At 40.5% G+C, this 21,187-nt stretch overlaps 1 protein-coding gene across 1 annotated transcript in view; it reads left to right on the forward strand.

The window, feature by feature from the left end:
- The first annotated feature begins 2,157 nt into the window (after nucleotides 1–2,157).
- Nucleotides 2,158–21,187, forward strand: part of itga7 (integrin subunit alpha 7) — a 37,297-nt gene continuing 18,267 nt past the window's right edge. Inside the window, exons 1-4 of the mRNA XM_022748260.1 lie at nucleotides 2,158–2,657; nucleotides 17,819–17,946; nucleotides 19,947–20,026; nucleotides 20,238–20,493. Of these exons, the coding sequence (XP_022603981.1) occupies nucleotides 2,440–2,657; nucleotides 17,819–17,946; nucleotides 19,947–20,026; nucleotides 20,238–20,493 (682 nt within the window). The 5' untranslated portion in view covers nucleotides 2,158–2,439. The remainder of the gene's footprint in view (nucleotides 2,658–17,818; nucleotides 17,947–19,946; nucleotides 20,027–20,237; nucleotides 20,494–21,187) is intronic.

A 21,187-nucleotide genomic window follows, 5' to 3' on the forward strand; every position in this document is an offset into this window, starting at 1 on the left:
GACTTCATTCATGACAGAATAACTGGTTCAACATGAGTCAGAAACTGAAAAATCTTTTTTTTTTTTTCCTTTCTTTTAAATATCACATAGGTGACAGACTGTTTGACACCAGAAGCGGGTCCATGATGCCAGTCAGATCACATGAGATGGATTCAACCTCATCCTTCCAGAAACCTGGTGTGTGTAGACATTGATGATAGTTCACAGAGACACAGTTATTGATATATACAGAATTTGTGTCCTCATTTTGATTTTCCAATTCCACCTCACCTGTGTATTCTTGGCCCAAGCAAGTCAGACCCTTTGGGTAAGTCAAAAAATAAATATATTGATGTAGCACTTTTAGCCACAAGAAAATGTATAACACTTGATTGAGAATCCAAATCGGTGTTGCAAGATTGGGCTGCTTTGTATTTACTTCTGCAGGTAAAAATAGTTTTGGGCGGGTTGTGATATTTTGGCTACTTTTTGTATCATTTGGGCAGTTTCCACCAATGTTACGTTAGGCTATATTCCAATAAATTGGTTCCTCCTCTCTTCTAATTAGTTTGATTGAGACTGAAAGGGGGACAGTAGGCTTTGCTTAACATACAAAGTAAGATAATTGATGACGAACAAAACCAAATATCATTTCAGTAAATTACAACGAGGCTGAAACTTATTTTCTTCTACTCAAATTATTATTCGGTTATAGCGCTGTGATAAAAATGACATCTGTTCCTATAAGTGAAAACTTTTAAAGTTTAATGTGACATTATCCAAGACTGTAGAGAAAAAATATTAAAATACTGTATACATAAAAGAACTCTCCTAAATGAATTTGGCTACTTCTATGATGACTGGGCAGGTTCTGGGGCTGAGGTTATTTATTATTTTCATTATTGATTCGTCCTCTGATTATTTTCTCATTTAATCAATTAATTAATCAAACTTTTGATCAATGAAATGCCAAAAAATATTTTGAAAAATAGGCCCATCACAACATCTGGTCCAGGTGACGCCTCTATGTGTGTTGTTTTGTCCAACCAACAATAAAAACCCAGAGATGTTCAGTTTACAATGATATAAAACTCCTCACACTGGAGAAGCTGTAACCTAAGAATCTGATTGGGCTTTTTTTTTGTCAGGCACATGTCGCACCACAGATCTGAACCTACAATACCTCACTGGCTTATTGAAATCCCCAAGTTGCATCCCTCTTGACAACCAAAGATGAAACTAACTTATCCAAATTAGAGAGCTACAAAAACTACAAGAATCAGACCCTCCTGAAAAACCTGTACACTGAATATTTCACCTGTTTGTGTCGTTGCAACTGTTGTGTGTGGGGTTTATTGTGCGGAACAGTTGAGGTGACTCACTGACAGCTGCACACAGATTGACTCAAGAGAAACAGAAATCAGCTGGTTAAAACAGAGCAGCTGTGGATGTAGTCGCCCCTCACGGACACAATGCAGAGAGGGCATAACTGAGATAGACTGGCATACTGTTGTTCGAGATATCTGCTTATAGAATACAGAATTATATTTGATATGGTTTTCCTGTTTATGTCCCTCTTTCACAGCTCATACATTTCTCCCACTCCGCCTTTTCAGAAGAGCTAAAGGTCTGTAATAAACTTTCCTGGGTCACTGTGCACATTTCAGCCCCTTTTGTCTCCCAGATTTATTCCAGATCGCAGCCACCAGAAGTCAAATGTCAGGCCTGTCAGTCCTTGAGTAAAAGATTTTTTTTTTTTCTATTCAGTAGCTTTTTAACTTCCAAGTTTGTACCTCAGTCTTTTCCCTTTATGCTCCTCAGATCTACAAGCACCTGCAGCAACGAGTGGCCCCAGAAGGAGGCAGTTTGGACCGTGTGAACTCTACTGATAAAACAGTCTGTCTGTCTTTTCACCCTCTCCCTCTCTATTCAATAGCCTCCAAGTATCTTGACAACCTTGCCTGGTATTTTGGCAGCAGTCCCTTGAGTGTTGATGTCAGCTGAGAGAGGGGAGGGAGGGAGGGAGGGAGGATGGGGTGGCTTTGGGGGTGAGGAGGGGAGGGCGGGCTGAAAGAGAGAGGGGAGGGGGAGGAGGAGTGAGCGGGCTATTCAAGGCACTTGTCCTCTGTCTCCCTCTGAGCATAGAAGAGGGGGAGGCGCACATGCATTGAGAGAAACACACTCACACACACATACTAGTAGCGGCCACATTTTCACAGCCTGCTCTCCAGACTGACAGCAGCAAACGGAGTTGAGAGCCAGCACGACACAGAGCAAGGGAAGGAGAATAGAGGACTGGAAACAAGGGAGGCATCCACAGAGGAGAGGGAGGAAGAGGAGACTTACACAGGATTTGCCTCTTTTTTTTTCTCTCCTTTAGCTCTCTGGGAGCTAGAAAGGGAATCTGCCCTGTTCTCTTCTTGATCTCAACTTGCTCTGCTAAAGGACCTGCACCCTGCTATGGCAGCCCCGGTGGGACATGGGAACATTGTTTCCCCCTCATCTTGCTCCTCTCATCGCTGGACTACCCTCCTCTGGGTACTGTTGACCCTTTCAAGTCAAGTCTGGGGCTTCAACCTGGATACTACCCACACTCTACATAAGTTTGGAGACCGTGGCACCTTTTTTGGTTTCTCTCTAGCACTTCACCAACAGCTTACCCCAGAGTCTCAGAGCTGGTGAGTGGGTGAATGTGGCATTGAGCTTGTCCTGTGTGTCCTGTGTGATTGTGACTTTTTGGTGCACCTTACATACTTGTGTTTTGTATCTGCACCTGCAACATAGTACACAAAATGCTATAGCATGAATTTTCTTTTTAAAAAGCTGGAATTTTATCTGTGTGGCTGCTACAGTCAGCGTTTCTATGCTGCACCAGTCCTTAGATCTGCTAAATCATTGCTACACTCATAACTCTGAACTGGGTGCTGGGTGAGTTTTAGCATGTTTGTGTGAGCCATGTAGAGAGGGCTCAGTTTTAGCATGTTTGTGTGAGCCCTCTCTACATGGCTCACACAAACATGCTAAAACTCACCCAGTAGCTTGAGCTCTGAGTTAGCCTAATAGATGATGATTTACAGTAAGTGGAGAGTGGATGAGAGTAGGTTTGCTGAGTCAGCAGGGATTTCTGTAAAAGGGATAAAATGGTTTTTAAGTGATTTTTCTGGAGCAGATCAGGTCTGATGCCAAAGATGCTTCGATGAGACACTGTTAGAGGAGAGGACACACTAAAGTGTCCCATAGTGTATAGGTCTGTGATTATGTGTTCATGGATGAGTTGTGTATGTGTGTTTGCTTGTCCATGTGACTGTGCGTTCTTTGATCTGCTGTTTGCCAACAGCTGTTTTGGTGTGTCTTTCAGTGTGACTGGATTAGTCATAAGCCCTGTTCCCGTCCTCCAGAAATAATGAATAAATTATAACATACAGTCTGCTAGTAAATGTTTGCAAGTGTTTACTGCATGACTATGAATAAGAGGCAACCTTAATTTACCTCTCCTGAAGTTTAATTAATATTGAAGAAAGGGGTGCAGATATTTTTTCTGATTACATGACAGAGAAAACTCTTTTGTAGTACACTGTATTAGCCCATAGGTCTGTGCTGCATTTTCCACTATAAATTCACTTGGCATGATTAAAGCCATCGTAGATGCCCCTGTACATTAACTACCTCAAGATCAACATTTGTTAAACATCTCCTTTTAACAGAGAAGCAATTGAGCATCACAGATGAGACACCAACACAATGCACAGATACGGGAATATGAATCAAACCAGTGATGGAAGAAGTAAAACTATCAGTACTACAATATAAAAATACTATTTGCGGACTAAATACTAATTATAGCTGTGAAATAAGAGTTAAAAGTAGAATATATGTCTTTGAAATGTAGTGTAGTAGGAGTATAAAGTAGAAACTAGTAGAAACTAGTAGAAAAGTGGCTCAACACTGTACTTAAGTATTTCCACCTGTGAGTATAACAAATGCAACACTGATGCGTGGTGTAATTCAAAATGAATGAATAAGGGAGTTAATTTACTACAGCTCCCCATTTTGGAGCTCCATATTTAACTGTTGGCTCCTCAGTTTACCCAGCATGCAGTCATCCTGTCGCCTGGTAAGACAGGGGGAATGAAATCAGCATTCACACAGACAGTCGTCAGAGCCGGAGAGTCAGGTCACCCCTCTGAAACCTGCTCACTGTCCAGCAGCATTCCTGGAACTTATTTTAAAAACTGACTGTGAGCTTCAAGTATTGTATCACTCTCTGCTGCAGCCTGTTTCAAACTGCAACAGAGGAAACACTCCTCAGAAACAGTCCATGCTGCATCAGCACAGCTGATACTGCCAGGAGATGGTCAATAAACTGGTCTAACCTTAAGTGCTGATGTGATGCACCTACTGGAAGAGTATGAATAATCCTGTTGCCAGTACGCCTTGACATCACACCTGCTGTATGACTTGCCATAGCCAGGACTTTAGAAATACTCATGTCATGGGTCAGTGTTCCCCCTCCCCCCATTGGACACCAAAATTAATGTATTGTATGAATTTCTTGTAATTATTCAGATTTTTAGCATTTTATTCATTTCATTAACTGTAGTTATGTTATTTGCAAATTCTACATCCCAACATGAAGGCTTATTCTGTCCTGTGAAAACTACGAGTCTCAGCTTTGTGACAGTGTAGTCCAATGTCCTTTTAAATGCTTTGGAATAAGAAGTAAAGGAGAGTTTACTCAGCTGGTAAAGTTACACTTAATAAACAATAACTGACTTTTTGTGCACTTGGGGGCAGAAGAAACAGGTTGTAAACGCAATATCCTTATCATTGCCTTTTAAAATTGATATGGCAAATTTGTTAGCACATAGTTGTTTGTAATTTGGAATTATGTCTCTGGCTACCAGGTGAATGGAAGTCCAATGTTCATTCTCATTTAGCTCTGTTTTTAGTCTTCACCAACTCCTGAGTGAAATTTCTTCTCTCTTTAGCTGCTTAATGCTGCGCGCTGTTTAAATGTTAGTAACTAACATTGTCTGTCTGTTGTTTTTTTATGGAGCATGTATTGTACAGTTGCTTTTCAGAACTGTTTTGCTGAAAACAGCTTCCAGGTGCATTTGAAAACAAAGCGAAAGACTAAAAGAGTTGTCGGACAGTGAGCTGAAAGTCACTATAAAGCTTCATAAGAGTGGAGCTGCAGATTATCCTCTGTAGGTTAATTGCCGTGACAAAAACCCTTTCACGCCGTCATATTGTTTTCACTTTTCATTTGATACATTTGTAGCTGCTGCAAGTTTATCTTAAAAATAATAAGTAATCAAATCCCCCAATATAAAATGTAAATTTGCAGGTTCCTTAAACTCCCAAATTTCCAGAAAAAATACAGAGATAATGTGCTCAGTTATAGCTCTACGGCCCAGATGACATGAGATGACTTCATGTGGACTGTAGGATGTCAAAACGTTTTGGATTGATGTTATTGCACTTTCAGAGTTAGAGAAATATATTATTGAGGTAGCAATCATCTTTCCTGTCTGAATAATACATTCCATTAACCATCATGATAGTGCCCTCTCTGTTTTATTGCAGTTCAGATCAGGGAGTTTAGTTTCGAAGGTGCTCCCGTTATTATCTCTGCTCATAACCTCTCTTCTGATGTACTGTCATGAAACTATTTGTGCGAAACTTACTGTAATTAGATGCTATTGACTCATTTTCTCTTTGTATTATGAAGTTTTGTGTTACTGTGGCCTGTGGCCATACTGTGTTGCAGTCATTGTGCATTATGCCACCAAATTCAAGGGTGAAAATGATATTACTGCTTTGATGTGCTGTCCTGTGCTTACTTATGATTGTATCACACAGTCTGTGATGTTAGAGTGCAAATACAAATCAGCTTAGTCATACTGTGGAGTTTCACCTTTTTTGGTTTTGGAGTTGCCCAGTTTGTTGGAGGCTCAGGAGAAAAACTGATTCCTAGAGCATCAGAGAAGATGCGTTGCATTTTTTTTTAAAGGCTGAACCACAAAATGTCAAGGCACAGGAATTCAACTTCACTGATGGCAGGTGTATGTAATCAATGTCTTCTTCAGCTTTACAGTATCTCCTCAGTACAGGATTGTGGCTGCTCCAAGCCCTACGCTTCCTTTTCAATATAAGACCAAGGCAAAGGTCAACCGATGTGACACAATGATCTCATATTGATTGATGTGCTGTAAGGAGATCCTGGACAGTGACATGTCAGGAGGAAGTAAAAGTATGCCACACTCAGAGGGGGATAAGCGCCTCGATCTGGCATCTCAGACCTCTGTAAACCTTCTGTATTATCTGTCTTGGTTGATGTTGTCCTGAAGCAGAGGCCCCAAGCTGAACTTAAGGGGCTTCTTATGCTGCTGCCGATGCCAGACAGAGGATGAGATGAGAGGGTATTTAAGTACAAGTTATGTGTGTGTCTGCTATTTGTACTGATGAGAAGTGCTTCCATGAATAGTTCACTGCCTGGTGAAGACAGGAAGCCCCCTGACCTTAATCCCTCCACTGCCAATCTTCCTGAAAACAGCTACTGCATGTTGTATTATAGTAAATCTGTCAAACAACATGCAACAGTAAAATACACCAGTCTTCTCCAGAAAAGCAAAATAAAAATATGATAATATGATCAATTTTAGGAGGTCATATTGGCAAGAGATAGATACCAAATAGGTGCGTTTTGGGCATGTCAGCATATTTGCTAATTACCACAACATTAGCAATTTCAATAGTTTTGTATCTGGTATCTGGTAATAAACCAAAGAACTGGACAAATAAATGTTTCACTTGATGACTGCACTAAAGTCAAGGGATCGCCACAGTCCTTAAGTCATTAATGTCCTTTTCAAGTTTTATTGTAATCCTCAAAAAGAAAAAAAGTGAAGTGTGTTCAGTCAGTAAGATTCATCCTCTGGGAAACATGAAGATCTGTACAAAATTCCATGGCAATCCATTTAATATTTGTTGAGATATTTCAGCCAGGACCAAAGTGGTGGACCAATAGATCGGCATTTCAGTCCCTTGAGCCACCCTGCTAATGTGGCTAAAAACACTGATAGTCTATATTCAGGATAAGCTGATTCTACACACTGCAGGCTTTTAATGTCCTACTTCAATATACTTAGAATAGACCTATGACAGCAAGATATAACATGCAGCTTTCTGCGTACAGTGCAGAATGTCAGAAAGGGTTAAAACCCCTTTAATATTTTTCACATTTTATGTTGCAGTCTTATGCTTAAAAAAGAAATCAACCTTGACACAATCATGTCTCTGAGCTCTGCAGGTAGTTCCTTCCTCCTCAGAGCTTTGCTCTGATATGCATTGTCATCGGTGAGCCCTTATATAGACAGGTGTGTGCCTTTCCAAATCAGTTCCAATCAGCTGAATTGACCACAGGTGTGCTGCAATCAAGGTGCCGAAACACTGCAAAGCTAATCAAGAGAAATGGGAGGCACCTGAGCTAAATTTCAAGTATCTGAATACTTATGTCAATGTAATATATTTTTCCTTTTTAATAAATTTACAACAATTTGTTAAATTCTGTTTTCAGTGAGAGTGATGAGGCAAAAGTTATTTTTTGTAAGGCTGCAACACAACAAAATGTGAAAAAATTGAAGGGGTCTGAACACTGTATGTAAATGTTTATGTCACTGAGCCACAGGCGTGTAATATCTAACATACTCATACAGGCTGGAAAACCTCCAGCTTTTAGTTTCATGTCTTTTCTTTATATTGATCTGTCCCTCATGATTTAATGTAAAGGTTTTTTTCTGTTTGTGAGTGCTTTGACAAAGGTGGGGGAAGGCAGTTCTGCCTGCTGCTCTGATGTAGGCCACAAATCATCTGTTATTGTTTTTTTCTGTCTCTCTGGCCTTGAAAGACACCTATTGTGCTTTATCTCTTCTGGCCTGATTGCTAGCCCCCCTTTGTCTCGTTTCGATTCATGAAAGTTATTTTCTTCCTCTAAACACTTTTTCTGCAGCAAATTAATAAATATTAAACAATGATTTTTCCCAAGACCCTGTCAAGTCTGTTTTGGGTGCAGCATGGCTCATATCATTGACAATATTGTCAGGCCATGATTTATCAGACTGTTGATTCAATAGATCTAGTAATAGTACTGTGTTGCATTGCTGTCATGGAGAAAGTAGGTTCATGTTTACTGTGGACCTGCTTTGGAGCCTTTCCGAGCAGGAATACTCAGTCTCACTGGCAGTGGGGCCACAGGTAGCTGATATAATCCCCGACATCTAGTCTGGAGTTCAGTTTCACTGGCTGAGTAAGAATCTAAAACAGAGCTTTCTGAAGCTGAACAAATCCTCTCACTGAACTGGAGGCTTGATTAACACAGCTTAACAAACAAGAGTGGCGGTGGAAGTCATTTTTGGATGACCTCTGAAAGGTTACAGAGATTGCAAGCAAAGTCAAATGCAAAAAAAAGAGATTGGTATCAATCTTCTAACTCAAAGCAGGAAAGCAAAAAAGCATATTTTCCAAAATGTTGATCTATTCCTTTAAGTTTATTTATTTGTTTTACAGTTACACATTTTTTCTTTGCGGTTTAATTGTGAAAATTAACAATACGTTTGCCTTCCTGGGTCAAACACAGTATCCTCTGTACCTAGCGCCATATGTGATACACATAAATGTGTTTAAACGGGGCCCAGCATAACTGCTTCACACATTCATATCACAAAGAAGAATTTCTGGGTGCTAATTTGCATTAAAATAGCTAAATAAAAGCAGCTTTTTCAGCCCCGGCTTAACAGTTGAGAATGAACCTTCCCCCTTTTACCCTCCCTAATTCAATTCATGACTTTTCTCCTGCTCCATCTCTCCCTCTCTCTCTCTTTCCTTTTCAGTTTGTCCCACAGTAACTCTTGTTGCTAAATCTCTGAGGCCATTCATGTGAAAGCCTCATAAATGTAGGAACTCACCCTGCTGCAGTGCTTATTTATATGAGAGATCAGAAAAAGCAAAGGGTATATAGCATGGGTTTTACAGTCTAGCATGCACACACAAACACACAAAAACACACACACACACACACACACACACACACACACACACACACACACACACACACACACACACACACGATTAATGCTCTTTACTACCTCCCACTTACTCTCTGTCTATTTAGCATTCTCCCATTCCTCCACTGGGCTGCCTGGGTTCGGACAAAAGCTCGGTGGGAAGCAGCGCTGCCTGGCTGAGAGCTTTCAGGAATATTACTCTGCGGACCACGTGCTCACTGGAGGGAGAGGGACAATCTGCAGAGTCAGGAGGAAACATACAACTTAGATCAGATGGAGGTGCAGAAAAAATACACAGTTTGGCAGTGTAGGTGGAGCAGAAGCCGATGCTGCATCTGCACTTCAGAGATAGTTGGCAGATACAGACCTGAGGTCACACGAGAATGTCAAGATTTCTGGTGTTTTGTGGTATTATCAGTACAGATACTCATTATCTTTGGTGTGAATTACTCATGTTTGAGAGTATAAGGCTTGCTTTCTCTGTTAGTTGATGAAAATCTCAGCTGTTAATTCATTACCTTGACATGACTATGAATATCATATGATCTGTGTGTTGGGGGAGGGGCAGAGGGACTGATGGGGACGGGAGCTGCGGGGATGAATAAATCATGGCAGGCCTCCCCTTTGATTAAATATGTGTGTGTGAGAGTGTGTCCACACTTAAGTGTGTGTGCATCTGGAGGCAGTTGAGCCAACCCTGATAAAGACGCAGTTTAATCAATCAGATGATGGCAGCTCCAGAGGGAACCGATACTGAACTGAGATCAGCGATAAGCCATAAAAAGCAGACAGGAACAGGAAATTAGTGTGAGTGTGGAGGCTTTTTGTTTATATTTATCAAAAGACATTTTCCATTGGATTTTGCAGGATATATTCTGGTTAAAAATAGTCGTTCAAAAACATCTTATATAGATATCTTTTGCATTATCACAGGCTTCTTTTCTTGTAAAGGTTTTCTTTTGTTGGCATTTTGCCTTTATTGGACAGTAGATAGTCTAGAGAGAGACAGGAAACAAGGACAGCGAGTAAGAGGCGCATGGCATGTAACAAAGGTTCCCTGGTCGGGAATCAAATCCTAAATTTTGTGGTTACGTGTTATACACCGGATGCACTTTGTTCACCTTTTCTAATTTCCTCACAGAATTATGGGTTGAATTAGCTGTGTCAAATCTGCAATAGATAACCATCTCAAAGTACCAAGACCATTCTTTTATTGTGACAAAAGCCTTTAGTTATTGGCTTGTTCATTTTGTACCATAGTGCTGTAAAGGGAACGTGGCTGTCAACCTGTAAATATAGCTGCCAGTGTTTTTAAACAATAACTATCTCAGTTTGGTTGAGGAGGGGCTCCTAGGTTTTTTTAATACCCCATACAGGGGTCAGTATGACACAAATGTTAAAGAAGCAATTAGCTATGTTTACTTTGTTGGGTGAGAAATTAATCACTGTCTCTGCTCTTTGTTCTTTCTCATTATCAGATTTTTTTTTCTAACAGTTTCTGAAACACACACACACACACACACACACACACACACACACACACACACATAGATGGATGGATAGCTGAAGCACATGACCTTAACTACAAGCAAATTGTACAGTATTGCAAATGCTATACTTACAAGACAATAAGAAAGGGAAAGATAGAGCAACTAAAGGTGGAATATGAGAACCAAATGGATAAGTATCTAGATAGACAGATCAATAGATGGATGAGTGGGTAAGGGGGGACAAGAAAAACAGGAGGTAAAAAGGAACAGGGGACGGATGGTGTAAGGGGCTGTGTCCTCTTTACACTTTGGACCTGAGGGCCAATCATTACCCCATCTATGTCTGGAAATAGCCGTTCATTTATTGATCAGTAGTGGGGCAGGTGGTGAGCTCAGGGGTTGTTAAAGATGCATGTAAAGTGAGGATGGGGTTACCATTGTCCTCTAACATACAGGAAAACATTCTGTTCTTACGCTTAGCCGTCCCGAAATCTACTTTCAGTGTTGCCTTAAGTTCCAAGGGTCTTTGAAAAAATTTTTTGTTGAGTTTTTTTAATTTAATATCAAACAGCCCTTGCAATTTCCACAGAACAAATCTTTTAAGTAGGAAGTTGAATCACATCCGTGGGCAGTGAACCACAATATCCCAAAGGGGTTTGTGCATGGACTGGCAGCTGTTTCTGTCTCTCTTTTTGCACTTTATTGTGCAACTCTTTTCTCCCCTACCCAGAGACGGAGAGTGTCGAGATGTTCAAAACGAGATGATTCAGAGTCGGTCACCTCATTCTCAGCTGTCGTTTTCTCATCAGCAAATCTGAAAGGTGAAACTGGAGTCAGGTGTGAAAGCAGCATTTTCCGAGACAGGCCCTTTAGCTCTGTTTTATGAGACTGATCGTCACAGTGGACGTTGTTGGACAGGCTGCAGTCACTGTGTTGATCCATAGTTTACACAGTTGTCGCAGAGCCTTCTGTTGTCTGGTGTGTATCCACTTGTGTGTGCGTGAGATTGTGAATAAATATTCAAGTTATTTGTACACTCATGCCTCTATTAATGTTTACATGCTTGCACATGTCTTCCTTTGCATGTGTGTCTGTGTGTGTTTCTGTGTGTGTCAGTGTGCGTGTGTGTTTGTGTGTCCAGGTCAGAGGTCACGGTCTTGCCTCAGGATAACAACAGACGGCCTAGAGAGCCCCTGGCCCCCATGCTGATCCTATAGAGCCACTGTCTGTAGAGCAAAAGCCTCACACTGATCTCGATGGACAGATGTTAAAGGGTGTGAGCAGATAGATTAGAAAGAATCAACTGAAATGATCTGGAAACTAAAAATTTTAAATGTTTTGATTCAGCATTTCACAAGGGTCCACGCCTGGAAAATTCCAAGGAAGGGTTGGGTTTTTGAAAAGGCTGCATGCGCTGTTTCAGTTGCTCTTTAAATTGATCTTTATGCTAAAATTAAATGTGAAAAAGCCTCTATTCCCTTAAGCACACCGTTTGGATGATGTGCAGTTACTTTGAGGCCCTTTATGAATAGAGGTAGAGACAGCTTGTGTGGCCGCCTTGTCAACACCTGAAATGTTTCCCTCTTCTCTTTCTCTCACTTCATTTCTTTCGCATTTTCTCCTTTGTTAGTTTCAGTGCCAGTACTTTGTCTCCACAAACAAGACAGGACTTTGAAATCTCTTGGGATTACTAAATACCCTTGTGCAGATGTTTGCGTGTATTGTTTGACTGTATTAGTGTGTTTACATGTCCCTCACATCGCCAATATTTTTTAAGTAACAAAAAAAAGGCAGCCTTGTTCTCAGTTGGATGTTAGTGAACATTTGAGTCTGAATAAATAGATTTTTAGCAACACAAAAGTTGCCAAAATGGTATTTAACAAGCTTCAAGTGTATGAGGACGCCAGGCTAAAAATGACGGGACTTAATCATGTTTTAAGGTTGTCAGTCAACGCTCTGACACATACCTATATTTTCTGATCTGCTTCTGAAAGAATGCTGGTCTGAATGTGATGTCCTTCTTTGCTATGATCACATTGTTTTGTCTTTCTGCCTCTTCCACTGAGGCTGTAATTCCAGGGCATGTGACCTTCTAGGGGTGGGGGTGGGGGGGGGTTTAAGGAGGATTGGATTTTGTGTGTGCATGTGTGTGTGTGTGTGTATGGGGGTTTGCATGGGGGAGGGGTGGACAGGATTGTGGAGAGTGTTGGGGTCACTGCACATGGGTATGAGTGCAGTGTAATGAGGATGCTGTGTGTGTGTGTGTGTGTGTGTTTTGTTTGTGATGATTAGCTGGAAAAACAAGGATGATGACCCAGCGTGGGCTCATAAACCACTGTTAAACAAGCTCCAGCTTTATGAATTTCCGGGGTTTTGGCAATATGCTGTAATACACTGTTATTGTTTCAGTGATAGCAAATTTGTCCTGCACCATGTTCCATGTTCATGATTCATACTAAGTACAAGCTACTATAGGGTCTCCAAGTAGCGCTTAAAGTAACTAACTTACAAATACAAACAGTAGCTGAACCACACTGATTTCCAAAGACGCTCTTTATAAAATGAGCAGTTTATCTTTGATTGGTGTTAATTATTTGATTGAACAATGACTGACAGCTTGATGGACTCTGTGACTGGCTGACTCTTCTCTACCGCAAGTCCAATACTAGTTCTTGATGAATGACGCAAGATGTCTACATTTAATCTCTGTGTATGTTTTTATGCTTATACTATTTATTTGACCAGATTCTATATATTTACCAATGTTAACAGTCGAGGACCAGTCTGTCTGTCTGAGTTCACCATTGCTATCAACAACTGTTGGATGGATTGCCATGAAATTTTGTATAGTGACATTTGTGTTCCCCAGAGGATAAATCCTAGTGACTTAACTTTTCCTTTCGCACCATAATGAAGTCACATTTCTATTTTGTCCAGTAGTTTGATTTATGACCAAAACCAGCTGTACTACTGTTACCGTTTAATGCTAATTAGCAAATGTTGGTGTACCAACATGCTGAACTAAGACTGGGAACATGGTGAATGCTGACATTAGAATTTAGCTCAAAGCCCCACGATGCTGCTGGAACGGCTGTAGACTTGTTTAAATCAGTTTGTCAGATTTGTCTGATGCAGACGGGCCCCAGGTGTATGATCTAATCTATACGTACAACCTGGTAATGTAAATCACACAAATCCACACACTTCAGCCATGCTGGTGCTTGCTTTGTGGTGTCTGGGTTCATGTGGGTATTTCACTATAGACTCCATCACCGTCACACTCAACACACTGATATCTCCCCCAGACTCAATGTGCAGCAGCAACAACACATTACGCACAACCACTCACATTACACACACACACATACACATACTCCTCTGACTCAAAGTCAAATGCGGGTTTAGTGAAAGATGAGCTTGGCAGAGGAGATCACGATCATACTATGTGACTCAATGGAGAACAATGAGGTGAGCTAAGACGTGGGTAAAGGGCAAAATAATTGAAAGCATTACTCAGCCTTGACGTTTTATCTGTGTCAAATGTGTGCCTGTCTGCATCTCCACATGCTCCCGACTTCAGATAATCAATCACTTAACTTCACAGAAAGAGGATGAGCTGTGACAATTTTTGAGAATTTGTGCATTCCCATCTTTCCCTACAATAACATCTCATCCTATCCTCAGTATCTCATCTGACCCTGATAGCCAGACATTTTCTCACAGTGATCTTGTATTAAAATGATCTTGCATCTATCGTAACTGAAATGTGATGCCAACAGGTATAAATTTACCTGCCTTTGAGCCAACATATCCCATTTTTCATTTATGATATGATGCTCTCTTACTGAAGAATTATTTCTATCTGTCAGGGTTGACCACATATAAGGTTTTGCTACCCAGACAGGTTGGAAGCCATCCACCTCTCTTCACCAAATACTGGTGGTATAACAGCTTAACAGACCTCCCACCCTTACACCCTGACACCTGTGTGTGTGTCTGCAAATGTGGGGGGGAAGAGAGGTATCACCTTAACCTCCTGAACATAAACCAGAGCCCCCTGGAATGCTGAGCTGCAAGAGGGACCTGATCTTATCAGTTTTTTTTACTGATATGTTCTTCCTCTTAACCAGATCCCTTTTGTTTAACATGTGTTTGCATTAGATTAACACTGGTTGGATTTTTTTTTTTTTATGTGGACCACCACTGATGTGTGCAGCTGCCATTATCACATGAGATGTCTTTGCTTTGGGTGACTGTTTTGGGTTCTCATTCATTAAGGTAAGGGGAATCATTCCTGAGACATGCACGGCTGCACCTCAATAGAGGTAGCCTATTTTTCAGGAAAGACCAGACAGTAAAAAATAAAGTGAAGCTGTCTGGCAGTCTGGGTGGTATCAGCTGTCGTTTGAGTCTCTGAGTGTAATATTGTGATTTGCCAGGATGAAAGGGTGGACAAACGTGTTTTCTTACACTGGAAGAAAAGACAAGTCAGGATCTACTGCTGTTATTGTGGTGGTGTAAAATTAGTACGACAGTGAAACTTAAAACAGTATGGACCATGTTTAGGTGTCCATACCTCTCAGAAAACTAAAATGTTGTTGATGTAATGTAGTGATGTAGTGAAACTCTGCTATTTTAAGATCCTTACTGCTAGTACTTAATAATATCTGGGCCATGTTGACGGCATGCTTAAAGTTAGCAGTTAGCACTAGCCCCAAGTATGACCTCAAATGGTTGTATGTTACTCTATGATTAGGCTGCATTCAGACAGACATTTGCCCTGTGTTAAAACAATGCTAGGGCCTGTGTTGGTGTGCGTGTGTTGTTTCATGTGCCAGGGAGACATTAAAATACAGGATGTCCAGTTGGAGGAGTGGCCTTGCATGTATGTGATTGGCCAACTCAGATGATGCCACAATGCAGCATTTGTGTTACAGCATTGGCATTGCAGCATTTGCTTAATGGCAACACAAAGAACAGTTGTCACAGATGCAAGTATTTAGTCATAAACTGAAGTATTGGGAAAATTATAATTTGCATTCCTTGCACGGCGATCAAAAGTAAAAGCGCATTTTTCATGTGTTACAGCAGCAGGTTGCAATCTCAAAGGTATTTTCATGATCCCACAGGTGTTTAATGTCCAAAAACATTTGCCCAGTGTTCGAACCAACATTTAAATCCACAGCATTCAGTAGTGAACATCAGACAAAAGCCAAACTTAGATCAAATTATCAGAAAGAATATTCTGGACAGTCTGTGGAAATATTGGATCTAAAAATTGGTTTCATTCTCAGCAAACAGCAAACATCTGTTGGATCACAAAACACCTTTTGAACATGTATGATTCTACTGCCAGATAATAGGTCCAATTAGCATATTAACATATGATATGTAGAATTAGCAGACATTTTTTAACCAGCTATTGGTGCTAACATTAGTGTCAGATGAAAAGTCAGTTGATCACCAGGTCTCCTGGGGACTATGAATGTCAGTTCAGTAGAAGAAACTTTATGAAAATTACCATTGTACAATCATGCGAAATCAATTAATGACCACATCTGTAACATTGTAGGTAAGTGAGAATTTAGCAAGCTTCGTATTTCCCCATTTTGACTATGAAACATGAAGATACATACTGTCTAGAGGGTTGTAAATAGTATTGTGTCTGTGTGCTTGCTGTCACCTGTTGCTCAGTAGGAAAGGAACATTTGACTCACTTACGAAGAGAGGAGCTAGTATTGTCAAATGCTTATCATGTGCTGTATCAAACATAACTATCTCAATTATCCAGCACAAGAGTAAAAGGGAGTTGCTGTACACCTGACACTCATGTTATGGCTGCCTCTCTGAGATCACTCAGACATCCACTTCTCTGTTTGTCTGCATGGTCTGTGCAGTGCTATCAGCTTGCTGCTCTGTATTTATAGGCAAAAATACTTCCCAGCCACAGAGATAACTTTAATTTAAGTGTGTACACAACAAGGTAGATATGAAGGGGGCTGGTGGAGGGCACCTTTCATATAGGCATTGCAGCTAGTTAGTCACACTACTGAGCCAAGCATTTTCTTTGCCAATGTCATTGTTATAATTAAGCTGTAGGTACAATGTAGCTGCTGTTGTTGCACCAAATTTAGGATCGATCTCTCTCACTCGGTATGTTCTAATCCTCTCTTTCTCTTGTCTCTTTCTTTCCATTTTACATTCTGCTTTTTACGTTACGATCTGTCTCCTCTCCCTCAGTTTCTCCACATCTAGTCACGCTTCCATGCATACAGTATGCCACGGCTGACGGTGTTGGGTGGAATGTGGCCCAACGCTCGGTTTTTAAATAGCATCCTAGACTGAATCAGCCACTCCTAATAAGGCAGAGGACAGTGACACTGGCCCCAGAATATCAGCAACCAACTCACTGAGAATAAAACTTTTCCTTTCCTTGATAGTAAAGCTACAGTATCCACAGACGTCACAGAAATATTCTGAATCAATTTCAAGTCAAGATAATGTGGACAGCTCAACTGTAGGCTGTGTCAGCAGGATTTGAATAGTTTTGCTTAAGCGGCAGGTGTTTATACTTTAGAGTAATGGTGGCTTTGGTCAGCTGAGGCTTCTTGCCAAAACATGTCACATGCCCCCCTCACTGTTCAGAATTCAGTTTTTGTCCACCGCACTTTTTTTGTTTTATTGTTTCCGTATATTTGATGTCTGAGTCACCTTTAGTTATTGCCCTGCACGCAGAGAAATAATATTTAGGAGCAGCAGCAGTCAGAGCTCGATTGTTGTTTTACCCTGGGTTTTGCCTCTTAGGCAACATACAGGCTGCTATAGATTACTGCTTTTTGGGGCTGTGTACAGCATCGAAGCAATACCTGCAGACACTACTTGGGGATGAAACCACTATTACCAACTTTGTTTTTCGATTTGAAAAAAATCTATGTTCATACTTACAGTTAAAAAAAAGTATAGCACAGAGCTCTTTGTTGTAAAGAAACAAATATAAAACTATCTATCAGCCAACAACAAAAGTCACATTTGATTGGCATCACATATACAGTCACATTATGTAAATATCTTTGACTGTGTTTTAATGGCTGCATTGATTGTACCTTTCATAAATATAGACTCGTAAGATCTTAAGTATGTGTGCATGAGAAGTTTCTTTCATGGGATCCCGGACAAATTGACAATGACATTTCTGTTATGTGTGTGTGAGACATACCTCTGCAACATCTTCCATCAATCTTGGATGCCACGTATTACAATTAAATGTCACTGATGTTCCCTCAGGATCCTGGTGGGCGCGCCACAGGCAGCGGGGCAGGGGAGGTTGCAGGGCAGTCGACCAGGAGCTCTGTTCAGGTGTCCAATCACACCAGAGGAGTACGACTGTGAGAGGGTGGATATTGATGGAGATGGTGAGTTTGTAGTAGAGCTGAAATGATTAGTTGATCAGTTGACAAATAAGATAATCAGAAACTATTTTGGTCGTTGATGAATTGTTTATGTAATTTCTTGCCACAAATGATTTTGTTCCAATTTCTCTAATGTTAATATTTTCTGCTTTTCTTAGTCCTTTATGACAGTAAAGTGAACATTTTTGGATTTTCAACTGTTTAAATTTAGAATTTTACTGGAAAGATTAGTGCCTAGGGAAAATAAATTGTTTATTTCAGTCCTAAATTTGTACACAGCAGAGATTTTAAAGCACTATTAAAACACTTGCTGTGCTTTCTATTTTTGACTTTTCCACTGACATTAGTCTTGAATTTATCTTCTGACTAAAACTTTATCAGTATAGTAATATCAGAATAAGCCTTTGTAGGTCCACTGGCTGGCTGCAAGATTATGTGATTGTGAATATCAACATACTTTTGTATCAGTGGCATGCATGACAGATAGGCAAGCAGAGCCAAGCCCCCCACAACCAAACTCAGTGTGCATTTCAGCTGTTTACTACTCTGCAACTAAACTCAAAAATATGGACCAGACTTAAACATACCTTTTCATGACAGAAGCAGTAGAAAATCTCTATTAAATTCTGGGCCTGTACTAACTCTTGATTTTGCGCTGCCTGTCTTACCTGAGCTTAAGTCTCTACTGCATCTTGCCGCTCTCTGCCTGGACATCTTCACCTTTCACCTCCCTGGATGAAGAAGTATTAGCATTATTCTTCTGAACTGACAGTAAACATATCAAATGTACAGTATGGAGGTTAAATATCTAAGAAATAACTTAAATTAAAAACATTTACCATTAACTGACAAATGACACACTCTGTAGTGACAAAGTAGAATCCTGCATTTTCCAGCCTCAGCGTTGTTATCCCTTCCTAGCTCATTGTCTGGACTGTAGTTGGGAAGCACAGGGGAGACGAGGGACTTCGGTCTTGAGGAGTTGTGGCTGTAGTTGTAGTTGTAGCACAAACAGCCTAAAGTTTACTTACATCGCACTGTATGTTCAGAGCAATACTGCTAACTGCGAACTAACTAGCTAACTCTCTGCTCCGGTCGCCAGCACTGCTCTCTCTCTCTCTCTCTCTCTACGCACACAACCCACGTACTGAGCTTGTGTAACAATATTCTGTCCCAAATTTACTGCATAATTTGCACGGAGATAATAAATCAGTGTAATTTGCTAGTTTACTTCCTAATGCTGCCTCTTAACGCTAAGTCTAGTTTTCACACACCTCTGCGCATGCGTATAATGCGTCATATATCATAAGTGATCTCAGAACGGTCGAAGCTTAGTCAAGTATTGTAGTGTATTAGCTTGACAAGCACACTTTGGCTAAAGCTAATCACCATGGACCGTCAATAATCCCAGGATTATCCTCACTGCGCATGCGCAAACCTAAAACATACAAACAAACAAACAAACAAACAAAAACAGGATGCTGTCATCTCCGCTTCAGCCTTTGTCAACGGGACATGGTCACACCCACGAAAACAACAGAAACGACGGACGTAACGGTTTGTAGTCAAGCTAGCTTTCATAGACAATGTCCTGCTGCCACCACAAGTGGGCAGTAAATTACATGATGAATGCAAACAGACAACACATCCTTTATGGCACAGGACGCTGTTGTGAAATCAGATGTATGGAGAGATATCGCTTTCACTTCGGTATCTTGCTAATCTATTTTTTATCTGTAACTGGACAAGCACTGCTTGCCTTGCCTGCCCTGCACGCCACTACTTTGTATTCAAAAGCTTCTAACTAATGTTGCCATTGAAATGTATTTACTCTAAATTTTACTTAGTCATTTGCATTACATAAGAGAAAAGCATATTATCATTTGAACTCAAATAACTCCACTGCATAACAAAGTGCTGTTTGCTTTCTGTGGCTCAGATCCTAATTGGTTTACAGTATGGAAACCAACATGACTGCCATTTCCTACTGTGTTTTCTCTCAGTGAGTCTGGACAGAGAGAGCAAAGACAACCAGTGGCTGGGAGTTACTGTCAAAAGTCAGGGAATTGGAGGGAAGGTGGTGGTAAGTGCAGATCACATCATGTAAATTCATCAGTGCAGGAAGCTAGGTCTGGTTTTTGAGAATGAGACTTAAATGATAACATAGAAGACACATTTTCAGCTTTGGATGATCTGTTACGTTTTACTGAATGAACCATTATAACTTCTTTTCTCATCACTTCCAAAAAATAGTGAAAATAAATATGACAATGCTGTTACCAATCCCTCACCAGACCTGCGCTCACCTGTATGAGCTCAGACAACGTGTAAGACAACCTTCAGAGACTCGTGACCCCATTGGACGCTGTTACGTGTTGAGTGAGGACCTGACAGAGCGAGATGACCTGGATGGAGGGGAGTGGAAGTTCTGCGAGGGTCGACCACAGGGACACGAGCAGTTTGGTTTCTGTCAGCAGGGCCTGTCTGTCAGTTTCACCCCAGACAACAACTTCATTCTGTTTGGCGCTCCAGGAACATACAACTGGAAAGGTGAGGACTCTTGTTGGCCTGCAGAAGTGTTACAGATATGTTTTATTCTTATGGAGAAATGTTTAATATTTTTATGCCTCTAGGTGGCAGCAACAAGTGGACTCTGCCAGCATACATCGCCTTTTAAAGATATTATGGCTACTGTGTGTGTTATGGCTAATGTGTTTGCCACACTTTGAAAAGACAGAATGCAGTATCAGATGTTGTATTGGTGTGTAGATGATGTTATTAAAAGAAATGTTTGTCGGGAATTACATTTTATTGAATTCCCAATTTTGTATTGATTACCCTCTTTTACCATTACTATGTTTCAAATGCTTGTTTTGTAGATTTTTCTCTGATTTAAAGGAATGATTATACATTTTGGGAATTATACTAATTAGCTTTCTTACTAAGAATCAAAAGACATGTCTGTATGGTAAATAACAGGCTACATCCAGCAGCTGATTAGCTTAGCAGAAAGGCTAAAAACAGGGTGAAATAGCTAGCCTGGCTCTTTCCAAATGTAAAAAAATCTGTCTACCAGTACCTCTGAAGATTGCTAATTAGCCTTACTTTAATTTCCATTTCAGACCATCAGCAGAAAGACCAGAAAGTTACTGTTCCTGGCAAGAAAGCAAATAAGTTTATTTCCCAAAACATTGAATACTGAGACTTTTTATTGTGAAAAAAATTTAGTGTGAGCTAGAGAAGA

Source organism: Seriola dumerili, unplaced genomic scaffold (genome assembly GCF_002260705.1).
Source record: "Seriola dumerili isolate Sdu_G_001 unplaced genomic scaffold, Sdu_1.0 BDQW01000121.1, whole genome shotgun sequence".
Classification (NCBI taxonomy): domain Eukaryota; kingdom Metazoa; phylum Chordata; class Actinopteri; order Carangiformes; family Carangidae; genus Seriola; species Seriola dumerili.